General features: G+C 41.1%; 2 protein-coding genes and 1 long non-coding RNA gene across 4 annotated transcripts in view; 1 reads left to right on the forward strand and 2 right to left on the reverse strand.

The window, feature by feature from the left end:
* Window positions 1-335: 335 nt before the first annotated feature.
* On the reverse strand, window positions 336-8873 carry LOC134139900 (uncharacterized). The gene is made up of 3 exons (XR_009958282.1): window positions 8739-8873; window positions 1191-1318; window positions 336-721 (listed from the first exon to the last, which is right to left on the reverse strand). It is a non-coding gene; the product is annotated as an uncharacterized LOC134139900 (long non-coding RNA).
* A 159-nt stretch (window positions 8874-9032) lies between these two features.
* Window positions 9033-11288, forward strand: HMGB2 (high mobility group box 2). Its single transcript, XM_062574686.1, has 5 exons — window positions 9033-9173; window positions 9568-9738; window positions 9926-10071; window positions 10152-10326; window positions 10751-11288. The coding sequence occupies exons 2-5, from the start codon at window positions 9589-9591 to the stop codon at window positions 10901-10903; spliced, it is 624 nt and encodes a 207-aa protein (XP_062430670.1). The 5' UTR covers window positions 9033-9173; window positions 9568-9588; the 3' UTR covers window positions 10904-11288.
* A 7456-nt stretch (window positions 11289-18744) lies between these two features.
* The window catches only part of GALNT7 (polypeptide N-acetylgalactosaminyltransferase 7), a 74704-nt gene continuing 70960 nt past the window's right edge, over window positions 18745-22488 (reverse strand). For both annotated transcript variants that reach the window (XM_062574687.1, XM_062574688.1), the window contains exon 12: window positions 18745-21078. In XM_062574687.1, coding sequence (XP_062430671.1) covers window positions 20941-21078 — 138 coding nt within the window. In that variant the 3' untranslated portion in view covers window positions 18745-20940. The remainder of the gene's footprint in view (window positions 21079-22488) is intronic.

Genomic DNA, 22488 nt, shown 5'->3' on the forward strand with positions numbered 1-22488 from the left:
GGACTATATACACATGCAGAGTTGAAAACTAAGGCAGTAGAAATCTACATCATAGATGCCAAAAATGTAATGTGACTAATTTAAGTGGCATGCAGAAAAAATGAGAGCTACAGCATCTTGAAAATGGCATGTGTTCGAAGCAGCAGCTCACAAGCTCTGAGTGCAGCAGGACTCAGTGGCCCTTGCTGGCACAGAGAAGAGCCAGGCACAGGTGGGAAAATGAGCAGTTTATGCCTCTTTGAGATGCTGTATGTCCCAGCTCCTGTTAGCTTTTGACTGATGTGCCTAACTTGTAATTTGAGAACAGAAAAAAAATGATAAATCACACACATCACTTTGGATAAATTGCTAGCACACTATAAATGTATTATGGGTAATCATGGAAAGGAAATGTGTTCTTAACGCAATAAGGTTCAATTAGAGATGACTCTTCCCTTCCCCTTTATGTACCATTCACTGGAAGTCTAGGTGTACTTTACTGAGCTTTTGTTCTGCACCTCAAATTATCATGTCAGCAAATATTTTAAAAATAAAATCTTTAAAATGGTTTAAAAATTCTGCCAATTCAACTGCATCCTATGTTGGATGTATAAGATTCAAGTAATACAGTAAGACAGAAAATCATGCCATAAACTAAAATGGTTAAATTGGTCCAAAACTTGTACTTCCTGGTCCTTCTGTATAATCCAGTTGAATGTGCTGCTCCTTTTAGTGTTCTGCCCTGCAGTATTGAAATTAGGATGATATGAGTTTATGTAACACACGCTTTTATTAAAAGATTTAAAGCAGTAAACAGTGTCCAAAAATAAACATTGTATTTTAAGAGTAATCTAGGTGTTACAGGATTAAAACTGATAAGCCCATGTACTGTAAAACCTTGGAAGATTTGTAATACATGCCCCTTCACTCTTTGTACCAATCCAGTTTTGCAATAAGCCAAAACTTTATTAATTACAACAGGCTTCAAGAATCTCCTATTAAAAGGCTTCATTTTTACGTGGAAAAAAAAGTAGAGAAATGTGGGCACAGAAATATTAGATGTTCTTTCTGAATGTACACACCAGCAATTATTTGCTGGAGGACTTCAACAATGAACTGTGACAAATACCTTTACTTCATAAAACAATAGTAAATGCAGCTTAAAAGATGTTTTCAAATACAACTGCACAGAAGCAACCATAGCAGCTTACCTTGAGCTCCGTACTGAGGTCCATAGAGTTCAATAATCTTTCTCCTTATAAGCTCCCATTCAGCCAAGCTGAAAGTGCATACCCACTGTTTTTTTTACAGTGAAGGGTTTAAGAGTCACTGTTTCAATCTGAAATGCAGAATGAAAAATTAACAAGACTCCCAGAGTTTTTGTTTTGTAACATGATATAAATTTAGCTATGAATAACAGACCAATGCTGGTAGGATAGTGCTTAAGAGTTATTTTTAATCCCTTGAAGAGAAATATAAAGCTTGCTTACCAGTAACAGAAACTCTGCTGTAAGTTTTTCAACAAATTTGGCTGGTCTCAGATGCATCCTTAATACCAAAAAACCTATGGTATACTGTTTCCTATGATCTTACTTTTTGTGGAACACTGGTTATAGAAATTCAGATCTGACACTGTCTTTAATCACTTTTTAATAATAGATTATACCATCTTTGCAATTTTATCATAGGGTCCCAGGAAACACACCACTCCTTTACAACATCATGTCTTCTCCTAATGTAGATTCTTTTTACAGAAAGGAAAACAAGGAACTTCTGTAGGATACAAATCCTTTTCAGTATCCTCATATTTGCAGTATAGTTACCTAGGTGCAGATCTAGCATCCGTAGGCCTGACTTTGCTTGTTGAAGACAACAGCAGCTACTAAGGGCTCCTCGGAAGCAGATGAACATTTCCTCTACATAAACCTAAGGTATATCGTTTACAGATTCTTTATAAGGTCATTATTTGCACTCTGTCAGCAAAAACTAGAGTCTGATGATAATATAAATATTTTAATAAAAAGAAAATAAGTAAAGTCATGTGTAGGTTTGGAGTTGAAATGTTTTCCTCACCAGTTGAATTTTAAGCCTATATTTTTTTTACCCAGAATGAACACTGTAACTCTGCAACATTATTTTCTTAATAATATATTCTATTTTTTTTTAATTTGTAACATTTAATATATGAGTAATACTAGTGAAGACAACTACAGTTCAAAAGCTTCATTAAACTTGACAATAACTGAGAAAGGCTTGAGGGAAAAGGATCTGATAAAATATTTTTGAAAAAAAAAATCACAGAAGTAGATCAATAGGCAGAATGTATTATTGTAACTGTAAATTCTACTGTGTACCATTTCTTCCTATATTTGTATAGTGCCTGTTACCGTTTGTTCAATATATAGCACTTGATCAAAAGTATCAGCTCTTCAGCATTTCCAGATTGTGACTTTACAATTCATCTTTAATGCTCTTAAAACCTCAGCTCCCTTACTTATGTTAGGGTCTCAACTTTCATTTTTCTAAAGGCTCCAAGCCTTTATAGTTGCACAGGTAAGTCTGAAATCAGATCAAGGGCATATATTAAAACAAAGAAAGCAATGAAAAAAGACACTCTTCCCTTTTATTTTAACATTATGATAGCAAGTTCTTCCACTACCTGGACACAAGGTCAATACATTTAGTACTGCACTGCTTGGAAGGAATCAGGATGCTGCCAACTAAATCTGCTTCTCTCTTTTGGCTATGCAAGACAAAAAGAGTATAGAGTCCTCCTTCCTCCTGCAGCTTGTGGCACACAGCTTTATCAACTTAGTATATTCTTTTTCTTTTCTAAAAGATCTTAAAATTGTGATTACATAGGAAACAGCTTTTACTGACAGGCTTTGTTTTCAAATTTCTAGCCCTCACACCCGCAGAAGAGAAGTCTTCAAAATGGAAGAGATGGAAGCAAAATGTTCTGTTTTGTTCTATTTAAGTCTCAACATTTGTAAATCCTCCTCAGTTGAGATGTTTCATTGCAGCAGCAATGAGCACCAGTGTCTCATTGCTGGACTGTCTCTTTGACTCCATTTCCTGGATGTCACACCTCCAGTGTGAGACACCATCCAGCCCCTTTTTCTTACTATTCAGTAAGAAAAATAATTCCCCTGGAACTATGCTTTCCATCTCCTAAGCACGCTACATTTGTACTAATAATTGCAACATTTTATTTACTGAGTGTAAGCTTTGTGTAAAGCACTGACCTTTACTAAGGCTGGAGAAGGGGGAGACGAGGCAGAAGAGAACATGCAGATTTTTTTCCCATGTAAACCAACTTAGAACTGTATTACTCACATATTAATGAACAATTACGCACATATTAAACGCCCTCTGAACTACTTTTAAAATTACCCACTGGACAATCAATGGTAAATTACTCCTCTCTTTTCATACTTGTAAAAAGAGATTAACAATAAAACAAAATGAAAAGGAGTCTGTTAAGATCTACGGATGAAGAGTGTTATGAGTTTAGGGTTACTTTGAATTTAAATAAGAAAGTGAGTTCAGGACTACGAAAGTGGTGAGAGGGGAGGGAGAAGAAGAAAAAAACAGCCAAACCACAACGCAAGTGGCAAAAAAGTTCTTGTCAGATTAAGGTCAAAAAAAGCTCAGTTAAGTGTAACAATTATTGTGACCAGGAACAGCTGGTGTTCCTAATATTATCTGCATTAGTACCAGGAGAGATTTGTTGTATTTATTTCCTATCATATGACCACTTCAGTTTCACTCTCTGCTCTGCAGCTGTCCCTAGTGCTGTCTAATGTAAGCTGTCTTTGTTTTAGATATTTGGTATACAGCACAAAGTCAAAACAAGTTACTGAACTTTCAGACTAAAACAGCATAGTGTAACAAGGCTTCTGTTTGCCTAGGAGCTGCTTAACTGGTTATGCAGGCTTTGCAATAGCACAAATAAAACTGATGTGTTTAGATGGTGAATGTATGCCATTTTTATAAAATATGTATTATTTCCATGTTATAAGAGAATTGAAGAATCAGGAATGGTATTTACATTATTAAGACGTTGACAGAAGTAGGGAGAGTTATATATGATTTTACCAAAACACAAATAGCTTAGAACTTGAACAGTATGGTAAAGTAAGTTTTGTTTTGTTTATAATTCAGCTAAGCAATAGCTTAGGTAGCTCTGTTTTTTCTTTTAATCCTAAAGCGCCAACCATGTATTTAATATAGGAGTTACTGATGTGAAATCATGTTAGATACAGCTGTTTCCTATGTGTAGGCTTTGTAAGTAACATTAAAAAGGGGGTTTTAAAGCAGTGACCTTTTAAAATGCTTTCTGTATCCTAGGTCTTAATCTTTTTTTCTGCAACAAAAAATGTTAACAATACAGAGCTAAATTTGCTTTTTCTTTCAACCATATTATTATTAGTGAAGTTAGGCAATATTAAAATTTAGAGCAGTTGTAGTTCACCTCCATTATCAATCAGGTAAACACCCTTTCAGCTGCAGACTGTAGTCACTCAAAAGCAATCACTTTTCAAAGTAGAATTTTACTGCCATTATTGACACATCATGATGTAGTCCATATAGACATTTAGGTAAAAGTAGAGTATCTGCAGAGAGATAGAGCCTCTTCATCCAACTGAATGAATTAGAACTAATACTGTAACTATATAATATACTTACACAAGAATAAGTTTGATGTCAGAGTTAAGATCATGCAACCTTAGTTTGTAATTTCCTCAACTGCAGTGTATTGGTAGTAAAACGTAATGAATCTGTTGATTGAAATATTAATTTAGGTTCAAATTAAAGATCTTCCTTAATTTCTTCCCTTGGCATGCCCACTAAACTTCTATGTTTGCTACGTCTAAATACTATTAATAAATTACGTAGAAAAAAAAATGGAGAAATTGGCCATAGAAGTGAACAAATACAGTATGATTTAGAAAGGTGTTTTTTTATTCACTTAACCACAGTAGCCCACAACTAACTTTTTAAATTAGTTTCCTACCTCTGTAGCCTAGTCTTGCCTCCTTTGCTTTTTTTCTCTTCCTTGCATCCAGTATTTCTAGTCACTACATCTTTCTTCATTTACTGAAGATTATGTGAAGTTCACAATAATGCCCCAAATTTTAATTGTGTAGCAGATTAGAAACTCAAAAGGGCTTGAAGCTATGGAGCTACACAACTTAACAGTCATTTTATGAGCTGAATTATTCAAGTAGAAGTAAGTTTGAAGTCCTAGAGTTTATGCTTCTTCCACACAATTGTCATCTACATGTGGTTTATAAATTAACCAAATGGACTGACTGAAGTCAATACAGTGATAGCTTATTGTGGAACTAGGCATACAGAGAGAGGGAGAGAAAGCACCCCTTTTCCACATATGAAGATTCTGGTAGGAAGACATTTACAATTTTGGAACTGAGAAATTTCTAAAATCAGCATTCTTATATTGAACTTTCAGCATCAGCACTGCCATGGAAAGCTTCCAGTGTCATATTCAATCACGGAAAGTTTTTAATACTGCCTTCCTTGTTGGAGGACAGACATATTAGAGACTACAACTGTTTGCTTTCTTATGCTGTTCTGTGTTGCATGACATGATATGATATAACTCTATTCACCTCTCTGTGTACATTTGATTGTACAAACCTGTCTTTTTCAGAGAATAGAGTCTATAAAAAGAATCCCTTTAAAAGAATGAAGGGCTGAATTTTCAGTAACTTTCTTAAACCATTTGATTAAGCTAATTAAAAGGTAGGGCTCATTTCCCTCATAATAGTAATTATACTTTCCCACCCTACCTGCTTTTCCTGGAACACTTTCTTTATATTCTTAGAGGAGATATGAATGCACAGAGGATGTCTTCCTGTAGTTATACCCCATAATTCCCCTATACTGATCCAAATCAATTCTTTCCATGAACTTTCTATACTAACTTTAAAAGTGCAAGTAAAAATATATTAATAATAAACTTGCATATGGTCTGTTTAAGAAGTGACAGAGAATACCTGACTCAGAAGCACAAAGGCATCAGCACGGACAGAGCAAAGATCTTCTCTGCTTTCAACTGTTAAAAAACATTTTTGGTGCCTGTAACCATTCTGATTACTTTTCACTGACATGAACTCCCAAAGGTCATGACTTGCTATTTTGGAAGGAAAAACACCAGGAGAACTGTATTTCCTGAATACTGGTATATCACTTAAGTGTCATTCTACTTGAAACTGCATCAGTGAGGATTCCAGAGTAAAACTGATTTGGATTAAATTAGCCTACATTTATACAGTTGTGAACAGAGCAGAAGATAATGGTATGAATTTGTTCCAGTTTGCATACTGCGACATGCAAAGCTCTGGGTAAGTTTAGTGGTCACTGATTTTATACCGGACATAGTAACGGCTATATTTACAAAAACTTTCAGTAGACTACTAGCATTCTAAGACTCTATGATCTCTTAGAAGCCTACTTTATTAGCTAGAAAACACTGCAGAAACAGTGATATACAAGTGCTTTACCACAAAGAAAGGTAAAGAGTAACCCATCTGGCAGCTCAATTCACTAAACAAGAGTGTTTTCTAAGTAATAAAGAACATTTTCAAAATCCACAAGCAGCTAAGCCATCACAGAGTTCACTATGTCGAATTTAGAACACGGATTTTTCTACTGAGAGGTACTGGAAGAGTTTACAGTAATAGAAAGCCAATACTAGATAGCACACGAAATAACTACAGTGTAAATAATTATTTTGAAAGATAAGTGTGGGCTTTGTTTGTAGGTTAAACACTATCAAAAGGAACAGCCACAGAAGTTGGGCGATGTAAGAGGCTTTCTGACTCATCTGCAGAGGAAACGCATACCTCTGTACAGCTGTCAATTTAGCTTCCAGTTACACACACTTCAAAAAAGATTTTCAGTAAGTTTCTTCAGTTTATATTATGTCTTTCAGTGCTGCAGTTTAAGTGAACTTTGTGTGTTCACTTAATATATGCTTAATATGGAAGAGGGATGAAGGCGGCATTTGTTACCGTATTAGTGAACTGTTTTGTGCAAACAAGTCTTTGTCATACAGAAAAAATGAATTGCAAGGCATGCTAAATGCTCCCTATTCAATGCTTCTTACTCTGAACAGATCTGGAATGGGAAAACACATTGGGAGATCAAAACTGAGAGATATTGAGCAATCTCATACCTGTGACCAGTCAGTACTCTTGGACAGTTTTGGCCAGATTGCTGCTGGCTTTTAAAAGCTGTTTTTTGCCTTTCAGATAGGTTAACGTAACTAAAATTCTACTGAAGGCACGGTATCTTCAGTGAGCAATCTTATAATCTGTTTTCCGCCAGTGCGATTAGACTTGAAAAAATCTGTTAATAGCGTTAAAAACTACTTAGCAGTAAACTAACATTAGCTGGAGAATTTGATGAAAACAGACAGACGAAAGACAACATCAACAAATTCCATCTTGTGTAGATTAGGATGCAGCAACAGCGGAATAGCCCTAGTTACCGCATGGGAACACTTCTGTGACACACACTGTTAAAACCCCCAAGCCTCTCTATCCACCTGAGGGAGTTTAAGTCCTGCTTTCTAAGCGGAGAAGCCTCGCTCCCAAAGAAAGTAATCCGGCCGCTCCGCTAGTGCTAAACAGCCCAGCTGAACCTTCCCCGGCCCTTTCGGTCCGACTCGGAGGAGCTCGGGCGTCAGGGCCGGCGGGACCGTCGCGGCGCGGCCGTTGCGGCGGGTCACGGCGGGGGCAGGGCCGTTAGGGCACGGCCCCGGCGGCGCCCGCCGCTCCGCGCGCGCCACAAAGCTCGCGGCTCCGCCGAGGGCCGCGCTGCCCGCCCTGGCGGCGGAGAGAGCGGGCTCGCTGCCGCGGCTTGGCGGAAGCAGGCGGAGGGACGAGAGCTCAAAGAGCGTCTGCCGCCGGTTACTGTTGAACGGGTCGGTTCCCACACGCACCCGGGGAGGGCGAGCGGGCGGCCGGTGCCGAAGGGCTTTTTAAGGCGCTGTTCGCGGCGGGCGGACCGCGTGGCGGGCGGGCGTGCCTGCCGCGCGCATTTCAGTGAGGCCGTCACGTTGTTGGACGTCTTCCCCGAGTCAAACCGCCCGGGCAGGAGGTCCCTGCTCACCCACTGAGCGTGGGCCTCCCCGATCCGGTCCTGCCGAGCGGGTCTCCCGCATCGCCCACCCCAAGAGGGCGGAACGGAACCCGTCCTTAGTTCCCCGTGTGAAACCCTAGCAGCGACGCGGGAGCAGGGGGCAGCCCAAGCAACAACCCCTTGTGAGAGGGCCCCTCCAGGCCCTCCTGCTCTCGAGGAAAGACGAAGATAGCGAAGGGAACATCGGGGGGGCGGGGGGAGAACGAGGAACGCTCGCCGGGGGCGAGCCTACAACTCCCGGCACACCGGGCGGCGCGGCGCGACCCCTGCCCCTTCCTAGCCGCAGCTGGGACAGCTCGCCAGGGTCCCGCCGCCGCGCTTCCCGCTGGGCGAGGGCTGCAGCTGTCTCAAGGCGGGGTGGGGTGGGGGGACGACAGGCTGCAGCCAGAGGCTTCTCCCAGCCCGAGGAGCCACGAAAACACGAATGCCCGAGAACCACACCCGCCTGCTAACGGCGTTCAGCGCCGGGCCCCTGCCCGCCCGTCTCGCTCCGAGTCTCCTCTTGTTTTGCGCACTTCGCGGCCCTCCCGCTCCCTTTGTATTTTTAAACCACGCTACTGCATCCCGCTCCGCCCAATGAAAGCGCTCACAGTCCTCAGCAGCCAATGGCGGGCGTCCCCGCGGTTTTTTAAACCGTCGCTCTCCTCCAATTGCTGCCGGCGCTTTTAGTTCCGCCCCCTCCACTATCCTCACCCCAACCGGTTCCAACGAGTATGAGAGCCAACGACCCCCTCGCGCTCGACCTAACTAAAGAGCTGCTCCGGCGCTGACGTCAGAGGCGGAACCAGCGAATCCGCGGCGGGCCCGGCCCAGGGGGGCGCGGCCGCAAGCAGTTTGAACCGGCGCGGCAGCCAATCCCCTGCGGCGGGGGGCGGGCCCGAGGGCGCCGTGGGTCAAGTTGCTGTGGCGGGTAGGGCTGTGGAAAACAAGAGGCTGTAAGTGCGCCCGAGAGAAACCATTTAGCGGGAGCAGCGGAGGGAGCAGCGCCCGACCCGGACCGCCGCTGCCGCCCCCCACCGAGCCAGGCAAGGCCGCCGCGCCGCCCCGGACGGCCCCGCGCCGAGCGGGAGCGCAGGCGAAGGGGCGCTGCCGGCGCCGGGGCGCGGAGGGGCCGCGCGGGGGGCCGCGGGCGGCGCGCAGCCCCGCGCGGGAGGCCGCGGGCGCCGCGCTCGGGGCGCCACGGCCGCCTCGCGGCTCTCCCGGCCCCCCGGCGGCGCGGGGGCGGCGGCGCTCAGGGGGCGGCGGGCGGCGCGGCGCGGGGAAGGCCGCGGGGCGGGGGGAGGGGCCGGCGGGCGGCGCGGGGCGGGGGGGTGGTTTGGGCGGGAAGCGGCGGGTGCCGCCGCGGGGCGAGAGGCGGGAGCGGGCAGCGGCGCGGCCCCGCCCCGCCCTCACGCCGCCTCTGCCGCCCGCCCTCCGCAGGGACCCGCCGCCGACCGCGCCATGGGCAAGGGCGACCCCAACAAGCCGCGGGGCAAGATGTCCTCGTACGCGTACTTCGTGCAGACCTGCCGCGAGGAACACAAGAAGAAGCACCCGGACTCGTCCGTCAACTTCGCCGAGTTCTCGCGGAAGTGCTCAGAGCGGTGGAAGGTGAGCGCGGCCCGGCCGGGCCACCTGCCGCCGGGCCCGGGCCCAGCTCCTGCGCCCGCCCCCGCCGCGGGCTGCTGGGAAAAGAGCGTCGGTAGCAGCTGCTGCTGCTGCTTAGACGTTAATGGGTCAGCAGGCGCTTTATCTGATCCAGACTCCCCCGCCTCCTTTCCCCTCCATGTGCCTGCAGACAATGTCGAGCAAGGAAAAAGGAAAGTTTGAAGAAATGGCCAAAGGAGACAAAGCTCGTTATGACAGAGAAATGAAAAACTATGTTCCTCCTAAAGGCGAGAAGAAGGGAAAGAAAAAGGACCCCAATGCTCCTAAAAGACCGCCGTGAGTGTTCTTATTACCAAAAAAAATATTTATTCTAAAAGCCTGACACTTGCTTACTTAATTACATGTTCTCGTTTTAGATCAGCATTTTTCCTTTTCTGTTCTGAACACCGTCCGAAGATCAAAAGTGATCATCCTGGCTTGTCTATTGGAGATACAGCAAAGAAACTGGGTGAAATGTGGTCTGAACAGTCGGCCAAAGATAAACAGCCATATGAACAGAAGGCTGCAAAACTAAAGGAGAAATATGAAAAGGTACAGTGAAAATAGTAAAATACTGGTTGAAGTTGTAGAGCTTACTGCAAATGTGTTGATTTTGTTGTGTGTCTAAACTGTAGACTTTGTCAGATGTTAGAAGCCATTTGAAAAGGTGTGGCACAAAAGGTATCTAGAACCTTTACCTGGATGTAATTTTTACACACCTAGGTACTTTACCGGGGAGGCTTTGCTTCCAGAAAACAGGTTACCTACTTAAAAAAAAAAAAACATACAGCCATACTTCAAAGTACTGTGGTCACAAATTCCTTAAACCATTTAGGTCTTACATTTGACAGACAAAAAATGTAAACTCTCCTTATATCTTCTCCCACCTTCACTTATGGTACATATTAATTACTGGAACTTACAAATTTTTCTTCAGAGTTACATTACCAGCAACTAAACAGCATTTCTCTTGCAGGATATTGCAGCATATCGTGCTAAGAGCAAGAGTGACGCAGGAAAAAAGGGCCCTGGTAGGCCTGCAGGATCCAAGAAGAAAGCAGAACCAGAAGAGGAGGAGGAGGAGGAAGATGATGATGAAGAGGAGGAGGAAGATGAGGATGAGGAATAAATGAATGTTTTGCTGTAAAGATTTATGCTCAAAATCCAATATTTTGCTAAGAATGTGAACTCAAGTGCAGCTCATTGTTAGCTTCAGTATAAAAATCTGTACAGAATTGTGTATAGGTAATGTGGTTCTTTGTAGGGAGACCTATATTTTTAATGTAAGTAGTAGCCAAGGGCTGCTACAGTTCTGTTTTAAAACAAAGAAGAAAAAGTTGTGGAATGTTTCTGCATATTTAATGGTTTTGTTGAAATTCAGTGACTGATAGCCAGGTGTTTCTTTTTAGCAAAGTAAAACAAAGGAGGTAGCTTAATAGCTGATCTTATATTTTGTAGTATATTTGCATTGTATTACTTTTTTTAACAATTTTGTAATAAAATGATGTACATGATTCTTGCTGCATTCTTAATGTTTCTTAGGGCCTGTGTACTCTTTAAGTGTGAACCTGTACATGATGGATGCACTGAACAGGGCTATTGCTGTTCTGACAAAATTGGTAAATCTTGGTCTTAAATCTTGGCATGCATATGTAGCCAGGACTTTAGCCCTCCTTTCCCCCCTCAATTACCATAGTTCTATTCTACATTACATTTAGTTGCAATTGATATTTTTCTTACACTAGCATTTGGTTTTATCACCTTCTGAGTGAAGCATTTTGTTGATACTTATTTCTAGACTGTAATACTTTGACTGCTTCAGTTGTTTTCTTTCAAAACTAAGGTGTCAAAGTTCTGTCTTACTTTAAAATATTTTAGTTGACAAGGGATAAATCCTAGGAACTCTTCCAGAGCTCAGGTTCAGTGGCCTTGTCCATATCAGGATAGGAAAGACAGGCACGGTTAGACACAGGTCTTTCTAGATGTTCTCTACTCCCTTTTCTCCCCTGGCCCCCTGTGTTAGTAATTCCTTTTAAAACACAGCTAGAGAAGAACAGCATGAAAAGTGTTGGAATGTTATCTCCTTACATACCAACAGTTAAATTCCTGCAAAAAACAGATGAGGTATTTTTAAAGAACATGTGCTGCTGATAAATTACTGTTGGTGCAGAATGTGACCAGTCACAGTTATTTCTTGGTCTTTAGAAGCCTTTTGTTTTTGTTCAACATTAGTATTCACATTTGAAAGTATTAATGTAGATAAGGCATTGGTAAATGGGAATTTGAAAATCCTACAGCTTAAGTAATAGTTTCAGTTTAATAGTAAGTAAGTGAGGTAAATGCTAGATAACAGACTTGCCCTTGGAAACTCAATACTGAAAAACATTGAATGCTCAGAGATTTAAGTACTATAAATGTCAATTTTCCAACCTAAAAAAGACTCTGTATTGTCTGTTAAAAGTTCTTTAAAAAGTTTGATTGCAGTCACTATACATGTCTAAGAAAAAAAGTGATTTCAGCACTATAAGGGTAATGTTAGTAGAGGCTAGAGTAGGCTATGGATAATAATGTAATACTTCCTGAAATAAATGAACCTTGACTAAAGCATTTCATGTTTTCCCAAAAAGCATGAAAGTAAGGTAACGGTAAAGATGATTCAAGATTTTTTTTCTAGTGAAGCAGGATACCAGTTCTCTCCGTAAAGCACAAAGTTGTTTTTCCCTGTTTTTCTGTATGCCCCCCATTTATCTCCAATGAGATACTTAAAATAGTATCAGAAAGATTTGGATTTACTGCTGTTACACATTGGACTTAACAGAGATGCTCAATGTATGTAGGATAAATATTTCCATTTGCACAAGCTCAGATTTGGAGAAGCTTCAGGCATGAAGTGGAAGTGAGAGGCAGTTCTGAGTGCCGGACATCCAGCACTTGAGAACATTTTTCTGGTAGAGATTTAGCAGTCCTAGAGAACAGTTTATCCTTACCCCAAAAATTCTGGGTAGAGACAATGACTTTTCATAATAGGCATCTGAGATTATGTTGGTCTCACTTATTTTCAACGCCATAGTCTGTTGTCCAGATTTTCCTGTAGAAACTTACTCCACTGTCACTTCCCCCTGAATTCTCAGGTTCTCTTCCTGAATAGTACCAGTGATGCTTTATTTCTGATTTCATTTAAATACATAATCTTTTGCAGTGAGCAGTAGCATCAGAGTAAATTGACTAGTTGATTATCTGAAATGCTTTTTATTCTTCTGCTCTAGTGCTTTGTAACAAAATACACTCCTTCAGATATCCTAAAAAGCCCTAAACGTTACAAGATCATTTTAAATGTTGTGCCAAAATAAGAACATACCTTGAGGTAAGTCAGAATAAATCAAGGAGTTCCTCTAATATTTTCCTCAGTGAGATTAAAAATGACTTCTGGGTCCAATTCCATGTTAGCATTAATTGGCTAATTTAGCTACAACACAACTTCTGCATAAACCAGAACAGAACTGTTTCCTGTTGCCACTCTGTTGTCCCCTGTCCTAAAGATACTCTATGAAAACCCATCTGTGGTTTTTCTCTTGTTTATGATCTCATTTACAAACATTTCCTGGCTGCTGCAGATCTTCATTGCAAAAAATAGCCTATTGTACTGCTCTATTTGCCTGACCCACATCATTACGCAGATCATTTTGTGTAAAACAGCACACAATATCAGCATGAGCTGCAGCAATCCTCTGCAGCGAGCTGATCTAACGACTGAGCATGATGTGGTGACTAAACATAATTAGTGATTTTTTTAAATAGTAATAATTTGCCCTCTCAGTAAGAATATTGAATACAGATTAAAGACAAATGGAAATGAGTAAGTGGAAATTACTGCTTTCAAATAAAGCTTTAAAAAGTGTGGTATGCTCAGATCAGAAGGTTCAGATAATGTCCATCTGTGAATATGGAAAGAACAAGCACTGGAAAGCACTAGCAAGTGATCAAAGTATAAAAGGAATGTGCAGAAAAGATAACACCATAGTAGAAAAGCTAAATTAGCTTTTCACATCCATGTTCAACATAGAGGATCTTAGGAAACTGCAGTCACTGAAAGCTTTTTTCTGGAGATGAATTGGGACATTGGTCTCAAATGAAAACTGAACGAGGCATCAAAAACAGTTGCAGGCATCAAGGAGTCTGCTCACAAACATTGCATTGGAGGTTCAGTGTAAACACATGACACTCAATACAGTAGACTAAGACAACCAAAACTGGGCAGATATAGATGAAAAGCAGGTATCATCAGACAAATGTAGGAAAATATTCCTTATACTGTTGGAGTTATTTCTAAACCAGTAAAACAATACTGTAACAGCCTAGATGCAGAAATGTGTGGCAGAGGAAAACAGGATCAGAGCAACTTACGAGAACAGATTAATAACTGATTTCAAACACATCAGGACCAGGAAGCCTACCAGACAGTCCCTTGGGGCAATAAATGATTAATAAGTGAATAACATACAAATAAAACAATGCTCAGAAAAGATACAAGGGGGAAAAGGTGTGTGTGGGGGGGCTTTTAAAATTTTGTTGAGAAGCTTCAGGAAGTTCTCCTGACAACTTTTTAAGGGCTGGGGGAGAGAATGAACGGTGGAGCATCTGTCTCAAATCCAAGTAGAAAAGGTTTTGAAACAAACTGACAGGACAGATGGTATTCATCCCCGAGTTCTAAAGAAACTGAAGGATGAAATGGCTAAACTCTTAACTGTAGTTTATAATTTTTCACTTAAAACTGTCCTAGTACTAGAGGAACAGAAGGTGATAAATATGACATCAGCTTTTAGAAAGCATTCATTGGAGATACAGGGTATTTCAGACCAGCTAAGTCCATACAGCAAGCTGGTAGAAACCATAGTACAGTCGAGACTTTCTGGACAAATGGCTAAATTGGTCTTTCTGTTTCCTAAGAGGCAGTTCCACAGATCTGTAAGAATGTGTTGATAAAAAAAAAAAAAAAAACAGTGAACATGAAGATATGGGAGATCAGGTTGATCTGGTCTGTTTGGTATCTGCAGCATTCTTTGTAAAAGAAACAGAACTGTCATGAAATAAGAGGGAAGGCCTTGTATAGGTAGCTGGTTAAAAATAAAAGAATAAAATAAGAATTAGTCATCATTTTTTTCAGTGTGGAAAAAACACCTTAGGATTGGGGAGGGGTTAGGGCTAGTAAGACTATTGAATATATTCATAAGTTATCTGGAAAAAAGTGGTGAATGGTGCTGCAATGAAGATGAAGGCTAACAGTGAAGAACTGCAAAGCCAGTTTACAGCCTGAATCACAGAACCACAGAATGGCTGAGGTTGGAAGGGACCTCTGGAGATCATCTAGTCCAACACCGCTGCTCAAGCAGAGTCACCTAGAGCACACGTTGCTATCTATGGGCCTCCAACTAGATTGCGTCACTGACCACAACCCTCTGAGCTCTGCCTTTCAGACAGTTCTCAATCCACCTCACTGTCCACTCATCTAACCCACACTTCCTGAGCTTAGCTATGATGATGTTATGAGAGACAGTGTCAAAAGCCTTGCTGAAGTCAAGGTACACAGCATCCCCTGCTCTCCCCTCATCTACCTAGCCAGTCATTCCATCATAGAAGGCTATCAGGTTGGTTAAGCAGGATTTCTCCTTGTTGAATCCATGCTGGCTACTCCCGATCACCTTCTTTTCCTCCACCTGCTTAGAGATGACATCGAAGAGGAGCTGTTCCATCACTTTTCCAGGGATGGAGGTAAGGCTGGTGGGTCTGTAGTTGCCTGGTGGGTCTGTAGTTGCCTGGGTCCTCCTTCTTGCCCTCTTTGAAGACTGGAGTGATGTTAGTTTTTTTCCAGTCCTCAGGCACCTCTCCTGTTCTTCGTGGCCTTTCAAACATGATGGAGAGTGGCCTAGCAATAACATCTACAAGCTCGCTCAGCACTTTTAGATGCATCCCATCAGGGCCCATGGATTTCTGAGTGTCACGTTTGCTTAAATGATCTCTAACCCAATCCTCCTTGACCAAGGGAAAGTCTTTCATAATGTCTGTCCTTCAACAGAGTTGAAGGGATGGTATTTGTGTGGACAAGCTTAAAGAGCAGAGTCAAATGACTTCTCATAGAAAAGGACTTGAAAGATCCTTCTAAAAATATGTTGTGATGACAGTGCTGCCAACTTGAAACTAGCTCAAGTCCAGTATCTGGGCCCAACACTAACTTAGCACTAACTGCACCTTTAGGAGTTACAGTCTTTAACAAGACTGTATTCGCTCCGGGAAATCTCTCCATTTTAAGAGAGGTTATATCTGCACTCCTATTTCCACTCCAGAGCCATCAACCAACATAGGCCTACTTCAAACAGGACTTACACATTTTCATCCAAAGATTGTATTTTAACAACCACCTGGGCATGCTGCCTCCTTGATTAACACACACTGTTCCTAGTAGCCTTTTCAAGAAATGTGAAACACCATCTCTCCTTTAATTTCTCCCTTCTCCATCCAGGACCTCTCAGATTCTGAGCTGGAGGTCTGCTGTTGCCATCACACACATATTAGGCATTAGAGTTTAGGGCTATTTAATACAGGTTACTGCTATGCTGCCTCTCCCACCTTTCTGCTCCTTTCTCGTGAGACCACATTTCTTTTGCACAAGTGACAGTGCTAATTCCCCACCAAGTCATTTCATGTGGGAGCCCACCTGAGGAAGCTCTGCTTTCAGACTCCGCAATTGCATTCCTGAGGCCCACGGGACCTGCCTAGCCTTAACTTCGCCTTACCTGCGCTCCGGTTTGGAAGCGACATGGTTCTTGTCACTACAGAAATCATATTTCTCTTCAGTGAAGTACCTTCTTGGTAAGGAACAGAAGGGCTCTAACAGGCACGCATACCTTTTCATCTTGGGTGTTTGAATAGCTCTAAATCCCTCTTGCAGCCTTTGATCCTTGTCATCTTAGTGTACCTGTTAACTGAAGGAATTTGCGTTTTTCATCAGTCAGTTAAGATCCATCAGACCATGAGCTATGTCACTGCCTTGCCAAAGGCTGTCTCCATCCACACCGTTCTTCAGCAAGGCCACAGAACAGTGTGACATTATGAAAAAGCTGAAGGCTGTGCAGTTTTTTTAAAAAACAAAACAAAACAAAAAAAAATCAGGACCCACATTACACTGCATCTGAGACTACCTAATTAGTTTCTTGTCACGAAGACATGGGCTACATTCTGAAGATTAAAAACCATGTTACTAACCATTAACTGGGTTAATGAGATACGTAATCCACATGAACAAACAGCTCTTTCCGCTTTCGCCGTGCTCCACACCTTGGTTAACACAGCAGCAGCAGCCGTGTGCGGGGACACTCGACCCGGAGGCTCCCCCCCAAGAGAGCATGGGGACAAGGTGGCTCCAGGCTCTGGGGTTTGCGTAGAGTCTATGCGCTTTTTTCTTTTGGCCTAAGTGAGGCGCACTCACCTGAAGTTCTCAATAACTTATCACTTTGTCCCTCTAGACTTCAAGGAGTCACTCCATACACAGCCAAGCTACCGAACGCACCACTCCCAGGCTACAGGACTTCAGGGGAGACCTGTAAGGTAAGTAAAATCAACAGCCAGGGGACTGAAGACTGGCAACCAGTTCTGGCTTTCCCAGACAGTAAATATTAGCCTGGAAGATAACCACTGACACTGCTGAGAGATTACTCTCATAAATGTAGTATTAGCTAACTTTTCGGAACAGAGCAAGAAGTAATATTCCCTGTCTTGTAATAGCAAGAAGAAAGAACTATCAGAGACAGAAATACTGCTAATCTGTTTTTCCTAATCTGTTCCTCTTCACCTATTACAATCAGCGGATCCAAGTTCACAAGCAGGGAACGAACAGTAAATGCTTTAACAAGAACCAGTTTGTGCTTAATGGTGTAAATAACTTTTCTACATGTTCAGAAGTTCCCCTTCTTATTAAGCCTCTGTGGGTCTTGCACAATTCAACCTTCTTTAACCTGAAGGGAGAACTGTGCTTCATGTATTGCAAAACCTAACAAAGAACATCCTCCATGTTTTTATAGTTTTTTTTTTTTTGTAAAAAGTCTCTCTTGTAGATCAGAGATGGGTAAAAAATTCTTACATCCTTGCCATGGTGTAACATAGGTACATACAAGGCCTCTTAGTCTAGTTTCAAGAGCAGTACTTGATCCTGGCTTTTGGCTTTACAAACTGCCATTTGAAGGAAGATATATAGGTAGTAAAAAGTAGTAAAGGACTGTGGCTGACAGGAGGGAAAGAGAAGGAACTGATTTATAGGATGGCACCAATGCTTACAGGGTCCTGGTACCGCGGCAAGTGTGCCGTTTGCACTCCTGGTGCCAGGAGCTCGGCTAATGAGGAAACCTGTCTTCAGAGAGGTTGGTATAGAGACCTCCTCCTGCCGCCTTCCTGCCAGAAGCTGCTTCAGTGCATTGAAGGGCATTCCTTACGTGGACTGGCCGGCACTGTAACCCTGCTGATTTGCCAAAGGAGCTTTTTGAAATCTAAACACAAAAAAGTGCATTGATGTTTGGGGAAACATGCATTTGTTTACGCAAACATATCGACTAAGGTAAACTGTAAGTTAAAACACTACCAGCTGTTCTTCGGTTCTACTTTAGAAATCATTGTCAGGTTCATTTCCTGTGAGCAAAATAAATTTTATCCAATTAGATCAGGGCAGAATCCAAATGCATCCACATGGCACCTCTCAGTCGAAATTCTGTTTTTCGTATTACTGAAAAAACCCTCAGCCCCCACAGGTATGATAAAAGGAACCTAAATAAAAAGTAAAAATAAAATATTTTAATGTTTGTAAGTATGTAACATTGAAGTTGTCTAAATTTAGAGATAAAGGATTCCTATAAAGATCCATGTTTATTCTGTAAAAGTATAGTAAACTCAAAAATTCAAATATTTTATTTATTTCACCTAAAAAACAAGCAACCCATAAGTAAGATATACATAGGATTCTCAGATTTATCCCTAATAAATTTTTTAAAGATTTATACAATTTCTACAGAAACAGTGTATCAAAATCTGCATAAATCAAATTTATAAAATATGTAGAAATGCATAGTGATATTATCATCAACTTACAAAGCAAGAATATGGGAGTTATTTTTTCCAAGCAGGCTAGAGTAGGAAAAAGTCATTACAGCAACAGCTTCTTATGATCTCATGTTTTGTAAGGTTTTCAGTCTCACATACAGATTCATATTCACATACAGCATCAGCTTTTAATGAATTGCACAAAATACCCATTTAAAACGCACACCCGCACAATTTATGTGCCACCTTTCTCTTATGCATAGTAATATGATTAAATTAATCTACCCAACACACATAAAAGGAGTCAGTTTTCATACACACAAGGAACAAGTACCGACACACACCCTTATTTTCCTTTTTCCAGTTTCTCCCTCCTTTATTTTCTATTTGCCATACCTCTTAAAGGATAGATAAGAAACTAGGTTTAGAAGAAACTAGGAAAGATCTCAAACCAACATATCAGTGCAGACAGCCCTATAAAGATCAAACTCTGTCACCAGATATGATACATAACCATTGTTAAAGTCAATGGAAGCTGCATGCAATGCTATTCTAGATTTCAGGGGAATACTCAGTCTTATTTAAGTGTGACATGTTATAGACGTAACTCTTATTAAATCAGTACACTCTGATGTCATCAATACTTAACAGTCACAATATCTTGAATAAGGAAGGGAGGATAAGTCATTTCTCCTTCACGTCTGTTCAGTTCAGAGTAAATATTTATACCCTTACAGGAGTTCCCATTACAAACTCCCATTCAAAACATTTTTAGCAACTGCTTCTTTACATTCTACTTTGTACACTATAGCACCAAGCGGCTTGTATGTTGTGTTCATAATCCTTCAGGAAAAGTTTTCAGTGAAAAAAAGAAAAATTAACATGAACAGATGTGGCTTCAGGATTCCTTCTTAGCAAGTCTAAATCTGGAATCCAAACTAGTTTACAGACGACCTTTTAAAGAAGTATGCACATGTGTTAATGAGCTATGTTATTTTTTTCCAATTAAAAGTTTCAGTTCACCTCTAAGTGAATTCCATTTAAAGTAACTACAAATGAAGAATTTAATTATTTCTAAATTTTATGTAATTGTGCAGCTTTTTTTTTCCAAAGTATATAAGGCATGATATAAACAAGTACATTAGCGCTTACAATTTTTTAACTGGAATTGAGAGGGTGCTTGCTTTCATCAAAATGTACCACATAGTGCTACGCTTTCCACTAAGCTCTTCCTTGCACTATAAAAAAGCAGTTAGTTACCTCAGCGGTGTCAAATATACCAAATGCAAGGAACAGATACAGGGGCGACATCCCCAAATTCAGATTCTAATGAAGCTGGAGCATCTGCAGCCAAGGGGCACATGAAATTTCTGGGTACATTTTTTCTGTGGTCTGTGCTTCAGCTTACCAATAAGCAGTAAGTACAGCAGCCAAACCAGCAATAAAAATTTCTCTTAGGTAACACAGGGGTGGTACAGTTGATCCCTACCAAGGTCACAGCTCAAAAAAAAAAAAAAAAAAATCCACTGTATAATTTTCCAACAAATGCTGTTCTTGTAAAATAGAGAAATGAAAGAGGCACTAAATATGTTGAAATTCACTTTTCAAAAAAGCAGCATGACTGTGAGAGAAGGCCACCCTGGCTAATAACCTGTGGCAGTGCTTAGTAAGATGTAAAATTAAATAAAAATATACAACAGGTTGATAATCACCAAGTTCTATGAAAGTCTGGTTACTCCAACCTTTTCAAGTGTGTGTAAAAAAACTGCCTTCAGACCCCTGAGTGTAATCCCAAAGAAGACGACGACGCTTTTAACTATGTTCCTATGAAACATAGCTAACAGCACATTAATTTACCAACATCTTGAAACAAAAAGATGTAAACATCTACAGAGTTTAAGGTAAAGCAGTTTTGTAAACATTAACTGCAGATGATAATGTTATTGTAATAATCACAGTTCATCTATGTCCTTCATTCAAATCAGGAGGCTCGCAGCTTTACAGAGTTAAGAGTTGCAGCAGTTTTCAGGCTATTTTCAGTCCTGTACAAATTAATGTGTCAGCAGGTAGGCTTTTGTTTGTCTACACACTAAGAATGTTGTTCATTTCCCATTTCTGCGTTGCTTTACTGGAGTCACACTCTGAAATAAAGACTTGATGTAGGACCTCTGAACGATCCAAGCACTTCCCTGATGGAATATGAGTAAATCTGTGCAGATTCTGGAAAACAAAACCACCGGGAATATGTATTTTTGTTTTTTTTTTTTTTTCACAACTTTAATATAGTTATTTACTGTTACAGAAACAGGTTTCAGGGTCCCTGTGGAAAGATCAGTTCTATACTCATTATATTACCGGTTAAACCTAGATTTTCACATCCTATTATGAAATGTTTGATGTATTTATTCACTTGAAATAGCTCACATTTCTCTGTGGAAAGATACTGCTAAGAAAATAAGCATAACTGTCTAAAACACTTCCAGCATTTTCACCCTATAACAAAATAGAAGAGTAAGTCTTGAGGGCAACTCTGGGAGAAATGCCTTCACTGGGAAGATCTTCCTTTGGTTAGCTCTCACATACAGTAACCATAACTTCTTCACTAGAAGAAACAGTCATGCCCTGTGCACTGCAACATAGGGAGTGCCAAATTTCTATTTGCATGGTTACTGCACGCACTTGGTTGTCCTTTTCCTTACCTCCCACCCCCCCCCTTTTTTTTTCTTTTTGGAAACCATCATTGTTTTGTTCTACAGCCTAGGCTGTGCCCACTGGATTTCCTTATAATTTGAAGTAATAAGCAAGCAATTACACAACATGATACCACCGAGGAGGAAATGGATCTTCTTGCATAAAAGAAACACTCAGAGAAGAGCCAAGTAATGTACTGCGATAAACTAGGAAGGCTGGAAAAATAACAAGTGCTATATATTTTTCTGATGTTAAAGCAAGAGTCAGCAGACACTGAAATACTGCTTATTGATTTTTAAATTTTGCATTTAAAGATTTTTGTCTGTCTGAGTAGCACAAGAAAGCCGAGTGGAAACAACATTCTGCCACTCAAGCTCTCACAGCTCTGTGCAAGCATCACAGAAGGTGGGCTGCTTAAAGGGTAACTAATGGATTTCCCTGCACGCAGCAATGCCTGCACCCTTCAGAGAAACACAGCCCAGGTAACCAGCTAATGAACTAATAAATATCCGTTATTCTAGACAAACTGAAGAAAACATCCCCAACAGGGTTTTCTTAGACACAGACAAAATTATACGTGGATGTATCCAAGGATAACATCACCCTTAGACTACTCTTTTTTTCTTTTTTTTAAGAGAGAACCAGAAATAGAGACCTTAATCTAATACTTACCAAACAGACTGTACCAGCCTGACACGTACACCACCCAACATTCCAAGTCCTTATTACAAATACATAGATTTTGCAATAGCGTTATAATGATCCCACGCCCATAATTCACAACAGAACACGTTTGCTTAGAGAACGGTTAATGAACAGGAAAAAGAAATACTGAGGCAGGCAAAGACAACACAAAAAGGTAACTGAGAAGTAAAGCCATGCTTTGCTATTCCTTTATAAGGCTTAAAACATCCATCTCTACAAGAGAGAAGCACTGCA

The sequence above is a fragment of the Rhea pennata genome, chromosome 4 (genome assembly GCF_028389875.1).
Source record: "Rhea pennata isolate bPtePen1 chromosome 4, bPtePen1.pri, whole genome shotgun sequence".
Taxonomy (NCBI): domain Eukaryota; kingdom Metazoa; phylum Chordata; class Aves; order Rheiformes; family Rheidae; genus Rhea; species Rhea pennata.

What these genes read in the sequence shown, in the direction of transcription:
- HMGB2 (XM_062574686.1), top strand. Translation starts at nt 9,589, where the DNA reads ATGGGCAAGGGCGACCCCAACAAGCCGCGGGGCAAGATGTCCTCGTAC. An exon ending in AGTGCTCAGAGCGGTGGAAG is followed by an intron (nt 9,739 to 9,925) that starts GTGAGCGCGGCC and finishes ATGTGCCTGCAG; the next exon opens with ACAATGTCGAGCAAGGAAAA. An exon ending in AATGCTCCTAAAAGACCGCC is followed by an intron (nt 10,072 to 10,151) that starts GTGAGTGTTCTT and finishes TTCTCGTTTTAG; the next exon opens with ATCAGCATTTTTCCTTTTCT.